We start from the raw sequence: 8,262 nt of genomic DNA, 5'->3' as shown, positions 1-8,262 counted from the left end.
AAGGTTATTCAGATACTGATAGGAAAAATTAGGTTACCCTTGCTTATATTGAATGGAAGAATCTTTTATGTATCCTGATAATAAAAATAACACTTGCTAAACTTTTTCCCTATACTTCCACCCATTTGTTTTTGGTTAATGAACACATGATATATCACTTTCATGTTGCATTTGTCTTACTTACAGTATATTCTTTTTAAAACTCATTTAGATGTATGTTGATGGTGGATGTTGCATCTATTCATCTGATTCTCGTCTTGATTTCACATTAGTTTGATATTATCTAAGGCTTATTATGTCTACCACTGAGGTCCAACTCTAAAACCTTCAACTCTAATGCCAATTGTTAGGAAGTTAGGAACTGATCATTATTCAATATATTGAGTTACATGCGCACCTTGGTTTCACATTAGTATGATATTATCCGCTTTAAGACCTTTAACTTACCTTGCATAAATTTGCTTTTAAACACCTTTTTACAAAAATCACATCCGAATCGGAGTACAAATTATACAACTGTTCCTTAATTTTTTCATATTGGACTTGAGTTGGCAACTTGGCACCCCAACATTCGGAACTTAATCATCACACATTTTTACTCGTACTATATGCGTGAACGGTGAACCGTGAACACAATGGCAGCAATTTCTTTTGTCAAATCATTTGAAATAAAAGCTTTCATGTATTCTTAATTAAAAAATAGAAAAGGCTTTCATGTAAACAATGTTTGACTTAAATAAAAAAAGGTGAAGAAGATGACAAAATTGATAAAGGTAGTGTAAATCAGACACTGGCTGAAGACAAAGCAACCCCATTTGTCTGGCATATTCATCCTCATTACTCTTTTCTTTTATTTAAACTCTCAAATTAAAGTTAACATTACAATTACATACCTTTTTAATTATGACAAACCCTTCATTTATGCATGAAATAGCTTGATTGGTTATATAAAGAAGCATACAACTGCCACACATTTATTAACCAAATGTCTATCATTCGTATTTCCATCACGTGTTATCTATGTTGATATAATTTGTCCTTGTGAATTCATTCTATGGAGGTGAGATCAATTTGAGGATCTTATTGATAATTGTTTTTAATGCAATATTTGTGAGACTACAATAAAATACATGCATTGGTCTCAAGACTCTCAACAACATTATGTTAGTTTGTCGCTTATGTTAACACCATAGTCTATCTCACTATCTGTGTTAATATCTGTCAATTAAGTCTCGACGTCTCGCTTTACTACAAACATTATAAATAGAAATAACATGTATGTAATGGATAATGAATTGTCGTTACTTTACATGATTAGATATACAACTAGTTTTCTTCGATATCATGATAAGATATAATCCCCTACAAATAAAAGTTGTGAAGAAAAGGGTGGATCACAATTTGATAACTAAGTGATCTATCTCTCCATTGAGGCCCCTCCCAAGAAAAGCTAAAGTCCACAAATCATATGTATATTTCGTACGTATGACCCCCTAAATTCATTTCAAGAACTCAAATCAAATACTCCATAATTTAAACATATAACACAATCAATTCAACAACTTCCTACATAAATCATCAAATAATTTATTATGAGTTTATTATTTTCCAAACACGTAGAAAAAATGCCTCAATGTATCATTGTCTACAAACAAAGCGTGTACATTAAGGGCCTGTTCTCTTCATCTTAATTTCAGTTCAGTTTAGCTCTAATCATGTCAGTTATGTTCACTTCAGCTTAGCTCCAATCATATCAGTTTAGTTCAGTTCTTAATTTCCTTTTCTCATAAACAAGTCAGTTTAGCTCTATTCAATTCAATTCAGCTCAGCTCCAATCAATTTAGTTCAGTTCAGTAAATTAGAACATGCCCTAACTACTTTAACTGGTTAAAATTTTACACTGCTCCATCCATTTTGATCTTAAGATATAAAATCTTGTTTCATTATTTGTCATTTGTGACTCTCCAACAACACAAAACCAATAAAAGTTGTGGATACATTGGAGTAACAAAAATATATAGTGGTCCTATACTCCTCCTACACAATGCTCATCTTTTTAATTTGATCCAAGTAACACTTTAGTCTTTGATAGAGATTACATACAACAAAAGAGGTTAAACAAAAAAGCTTAAACTAAAAAATAAAAATAAAAATAAAAATCAGAGGAAAAAGCAGCCAAGATGTCAGGATCACAGACACAGCCAAACAGCTTTTTTTTTAATAATCCTTGATCATCTTTCTCTCTTTCTCTCTCTCCCTTCCCTTTCATAGTAATGATCTCTTTCTTCCTTCTTTCTCTCTCTCTCAAAACCAACCAACCTCTCTTTCTCTCTCCTCAAATTCTCTCTCCTCCGTTATACTTTCATTTGATCAGCATCTTCTGCATTCATTATATAAAAATCATAAACTTTATAATAAAATTAACTTCATATTTCAGGTTTTCAGCTAGAAAAACAAATTTATAAAAAGCTTACATACTGTTTGTCTCAGATCCCAATAAATTTATCATATCATAAAATATAATCTGTCTTTCTCTCTCTAGGTTTTTATATTACAGTTCAGTGTTCACTGTCTGATTTACTGATTTAGCAGTAAGTTTAAAGCAATCTCTCTCTCCTTCATTTTTTCTCACCCTATATTTGTGGTCCTCTCCCTATATTATTATCACTCTTTCTCCCTCTTTTTTCCCCTCTTTCTCTCTCTACCTCAAACTTTCTCTCTCCTCAATTTTTCCCAAATTTTCTTCATACCCATTTCATATAATCACCTAATTCAAGTACCCTTTTGAAGGTTTTGCTTAATTCCAATAAAATCTAGTTTTTGATTTCAAGGGTTTTGTGAGAAAAATGCAGGAACAGGGGTTAGGGATGATGGGTGGCGGAAGCGGAGGCGGAAGTGGTGGTGGTTTTAGCGGTTTAATGGGCGGAGAAATGGCGTTTTCCGATCAATATAGACAACTAAAAGCTGAAATTGCGACACATCCGTTGTATGAACAGCTGTTAGCGGCTCATGTAGCTTGTTTAAGAGTTGCAACACCAATTGATCAGTTGCCTTTGATTGAAGCTCAATATAATCAATCTCATACTTTACTTCGTTCTTATGCTACTAATTCTCAACATAATCACTCTCTTTCTCCTCATGAACGCCAAGACCTTGACAACTTTTTGGTAATAATTCTAATAATAATAATTATCTTTTATTTGTTTGAATGATTAGTAGTTATAATATATAGTTTGTGATTTGTATAGTTTGATTAATAATTTTGGGTGGTGTATTTTTAGGCACAATATTTGTTGGTGTTGTGTTCATTCAAAGAGCAGCTACAAAATCATGTTAGAGTCCATGCTGTTGAAGCTGTCATGGCATGCCGTGAAATCGAACAAAATTTGCAAAATCTTACTGGTATGTCCTCGGTACTGCCTCTGTTTGAATTTAGTTGTCGAGTTACTAGTTTAAATTATACGGTGATAGACCTGATAGTTACAGTAATAGTTTATTTCGAATGGAGAGTACATATTTTATTGGATCTATGTATATATGTGTCAATGTGTCGTATACAAGTGTTACTCCGTATTATTATTATTTGGTGTGGTGAAAAAGACTATTATCAGGAATAATAAAACAATATGTATAAAATTCAATAAACATACATATGATATTGTATATTATAAACAAAACATACTAGTATGATATAATAATATTCTATCCATTTTGCTTGATTAATGAAGTTTGCATACATTTGGTTTCCTATGTTTCACTATTCTGATGATTGATTAGTTTGGTGGGCAACAAATAAAAATCTATATTAAAATAAATAAATAAATAAAATAAAATAAAATAAAATTATCCATGACAAAATTGGAGGTTTTTGCAATTGCTTGTGTTGACAAACAAAAGGGTGGGTGGTAGTGGGCCCCATTGAAAAGGAAATTTTAATTTATAGTTAGGAGAAGATAGTTAGTTGGTGAGGAAAGGAGGGAAGAAGAAGAAGAAGGGTAAACAGATTAAGCAAGATGTATACTATACATATATTATTATGTGTTAGCTTCAACCCCAACCAATCACAAATCGAAAGGTACACCCAATAATCGAATATTATTGTTGGTGTTATCTAGAAAGTATTGAATGATTGATTAGTTGATTAATGAAGATTACTATTTACTTAGCAATATGATGTTGTCAAGCATTCAATTGTTATGAGTAGTTGTTACTATTAGGCAAGATATTTTAATTTGTAGCATTCTAGGTCCATTTTTCGAGTACACTTTATCTTTTCACATTTGTCAATAAAAAATTTAGATCATCAGTGTCTCCATAATAAATTGGTACTGTACAAAAATATATAGAAAATTAATATTTAGACGATACTGTATATGTTAAGATGAATATGTGAAACCTTAAATTGATGTAATTTCATTGCATATACATAAAAATGATACTTTAGATGATTAAAGTGAAGTTTGTGGATAGTGATAGAAGTATAGTGTTAAGAACTTTAAAAATTAGAGAGTACATTATATTTTGTAAGAAAAATACAAAAACATAATTTGATATCTCATTATGTCATGTCAATCTAGATTAACAGTAAAAAGATATTAAAGATATTTTCATTTGTTTTTCCAAAGATATTGAAGTGGGGTTCTTTGAGCACATTTGATTTATAAATTAGATTGATATGACTTTCACTTTTTGTTTAATCTAACATGCATGGTGATTGATTTGGCAATGGCCGGTTGGGATTTATTTACAATGATTATCAAAGTTAAATCCATTGTAACAATGCAATCATAACCACTAGATTTGCTAATCTTATTGTTGTGATTATTTTCTAACAATGGTAATAAAAGACTTTTTTTTTTTTGGACAGGAAATGGTAATAAAAGATAAAAATGATGATGTACAGTATATTTTTTTTTTAATAATTTGAAAATAATACAGTATCAAATAAATTTGGCACTTGAACATTTTTTACTCTGGATTAGTTTTCGCTTTTTTGTATTAATTGTGCAGAAGATCGTACATATTTGATGTGATACTTTGAGATCTAATTTAGCTAATACGTAGTATGTAATCGTATTAAGTAATTAATTAGTGGTCGAAATTGTGAATACTAGCTAACACATTAACTAACACATTATTAGGCAAGTTGTGCTTGTTAGCTAGAAAACTTAGGTATTCTATCTTAATTATTCGTATTGAAAAATTAGTGGCAATTTAAAAGGAATAAAAATAAGCCATTGTCAATGTTGATGTAAGAGGATGCGTGTTTTAGAATCTTATTATATAATTAATCAACTGTTTACTAGTCATTGTCCATTTTTAATGAACTTGGGGAGATTGGCCAATTCAACCTTCATTGATTAATTAAGAATTTGTTGCTTGATGATTAAGGAACTTCTAGGAGGAGAGAAAAAAAAAGAATTAGCATATTTAATGGGAGTATTAGTATATAAAATGGGGAGAATAATGGAGCTTATATATGAAGAGGGTTTGGTCTCTATCAAATGCATAAAGATACGAGTGTGTATGTCATATTACTTTGTGTGCCGATTTGAATGACCTTTGTTTTTATTGGTCCACATTATTCTATACATTTCTAAATTGAATACAAAAGTGGTGGACCATTCACTTATTACGGAGTAACATTTACCAATAAAATAAGCGTCATTTCATTGTTGATAAAAATGAGATGATCTATTTTGGCGCTTGCATAAAAGATGTGGTCATCCACCATAACTTTTGCTCGCAAAGAAGAGTTTTAAGCATGTGCTTATACTTACATGTATTGTGCATCAACGCATGCATACACAACCAATATTTGAGTGGATTAAGTATGACAGCTTTATATTTTGAGCTTTAGAGCCAACTAACTTAGTGTAATATGTGTATCTAAGTGGTATGACGGAAATATTGCACTTAAACCTTGGGTTATATGCCACTTTCATAAGTTAAAGATAAAGTAGGAGCACCAATTATCACAAGATCAAATTTATTACTTACGGAGTATATTACTAGATATGTTCTTTCTCAATCTCCTTTTTTTCCACTGATCAAGGTGGATGAACACTAAACATAAAAAATATAGTATAACTGATGTATAGCAGTCATAATATACTGATGTATAGCTAATGCATAGGCAGTTTCGAAATCATTTTGCTAAAAAAATATAGTATAACTGATGTATAGCAGTCATAATATACTGATGTATAGCTAATGCATAGGCAGTTTTCGAAATCATTTTGCTAATCTTGTGTTAGTAACATATAATAACTTGTGTAAATCTTGCTGCTTATGATTTGCATAATTGCATGCTATGATACTGATTTACTGTTACATTCCTTGTTAGATGCTATGTTGTAACGACCTTTTGTTATTTGACACTTGCAGGCGCGACTCTAGGAGAAGGAACAGGTGCAACAATGTCAGATGATGAGGATGATTTGCAGTTGGAATACTCTATGGATCAGTCATCTGGGGGAGATGCACATGACATGATGGGATTCGGGCCTTTACTTCCTACTGAATCTGAGAGGTCTCTCATGGAAAGAGTCCGTCATGAACTAAAGATCGAGTTGAAGCAGGTAATTATAATTAAATCTGTACATTATGTTCAACAGGAGTATTAAATCATCCGAAAAGTCTTGATTTTGTATATATAGAGGTTGTTTCTGCTATTTGATGATTGAAGAACAATGTACTTGCAGGGATTCAAGTCCAGAATTGAAGATGTCAGAGAGGAAATTCTGCGCAAAAGGCGAGCTGGGAAACTACCAGGGGATACCACTTCTGTTCTTAAGGCATGGTGGCAACAGCATTCGAAGTGGCCTTATCCTACTGTAAGATACACTATTCAATCATTCATATTTATCTCTTCATGGTTTGTAATTTTAATCAGATTTATACTTTTGTAGACAGCAACCTGTAATGCCTGCTTTTTATGATTACAGGAAGATGACAAGGCGAAACTAGTTGAGGAAACAGGATTACAACTCAAGCAGATTAACAACTGGTTTATCAACCAAAGGAAGCGCAACTGGCATAACAACTCTCAGTCTGCAAACACTCTCAAGTCCAAGCGCAAGCGGTAAACAGGCAGGCCATCTCACCTGATTCATTCCTGCAGAATGACAAGCAGATCAGACCAGCAAAGATCATATGCAAATATACGTTTTTGTATCGCGTTTCCATCAGTTTGTATGCAACTTCTCGTGCAGGTTGATATCAATCTAACCAAAACCACTGTTACTTTTGTGATATATATACTGAAAATTCAATCATGGAATTACTATTAGGATGCAGGATATGCGACTTCGTTCGACAGTCTGGTGTAAAGAAAATTGATAATGCATAGAGGGGATCAGATTAGGTCTTTTGGATTCTTAGTAATGATGTAATATACTACTACTTCATATATCCTATTATTATGATCTGATCTTTTCATTATTCTTAATCCTCATAGTTGAAAGTTACTCTTTACTCATAATTTCTTTTGTTTAACACTATTATATTGCCAAGGCACATGTGATGTTATGATCTCGGGTTCATTGAATTTATTTCCCTCCTAATCATTGTTAAAGGACTAGCATAATTATCATCATTTCCATTTTCGACTTCGAGGGTTGCTTTAGCCCAAGCTGATTAGTATGGCAAAGCGTATGTTTCATCTAATCTAATCATCTTTTCTCTAGGCAACGGTAATTTAAGCAACTGAGGAAATTTTCCCAATACTGTGGCCAAAAACATATTATGCGAACTACTACTTCCTCTGATCCTTTTTATTTGGAATCTTTACACGAATATAAATTGAGAGATTTTTTCTTTTTTTATGTTACCCTCAATAGTATCAAACATAACATAGTCAAAACAAGTCTTATTTGATTCGAATCAATAAGTAGTTTATTAATGTTCAATATTTCAATAGTTATACTTGATTTTTTACTATGCAATTATTATTATGGTCAAGTAATGCATTGACAAACGTGCAGAGGAGGGATGTGAATGTTGCTGACCATCGCTTGGCTATGTTAGTATCTTAAAATATATAGACAGCATACAATACTACTACGAAATAATGTTGGAGTCTCATTATATCATAGTGAAATATCTAATTCTCATGTAATATGGATAATTCCTCAATTCAATGTACCATCTTTCTCAATAAAAATGTCTTCCTCATATAATGTGATTGCTTTCGATCTTGAAGTGTGTGGACTTTAGCCTAAGGGACAGTACAGTATCCCCCAAGTGTTTGGTTTTGCACGT

At 31.9% G+C, this 8,262-nt stretch overlaps 1 protein-coding gene across 1 annotated transcript; it reads left to right on the top strand.

The window, feature by feature from the left end:
- Nucleotides 1-2,296: 2,296 nt before the first annotated feature.
- LOC145597473 (homeobox protein knotted-1-like 7) lies at nucleotides 2,297-7,518 on the top strand. The gene is made up of 5 exons (XM_081653653.1): nucleotides 2,297-3,167; nucleotides 3,282-3,402; nucleotides 6,388-6,581; nucleotides 6,705-6,836; nucleotides 6,948-7,518. Exons 1-5 carry the CDS (start codon nucleotides 2,847-2,849, stop codon nucleotides 7,086-7,088), a joined length of 909 nt encoding a protein of 302 aa, XP_081509779.1. The 5' UTR covers nucleotides 2,297-2,846; the 3' UTR covers nucleotides 7,089-7,518.
- The last annotated feature ends 744 nt before the right edge of the window (nucleotides 7,519-8,262 follow it).

This window comes from Chenopodium album, chromosome 20 (assembly GCF_948465745.1).
Source record: "Chenopodium album chromosome 20, dcCheAlbu1.1, whole genome shotgun sequence".
NCBI lineage: Eukaryota > Viridiplantae > Streptophyta > Magnoliopsida > Caryophyllales > Amaranthaceae > Chenopodium > Chenopodium album.
Note: the sequence above shows the minus strand (reverse complement) of the source record. Positions and strands in the feature narration are given on the sequence as shown.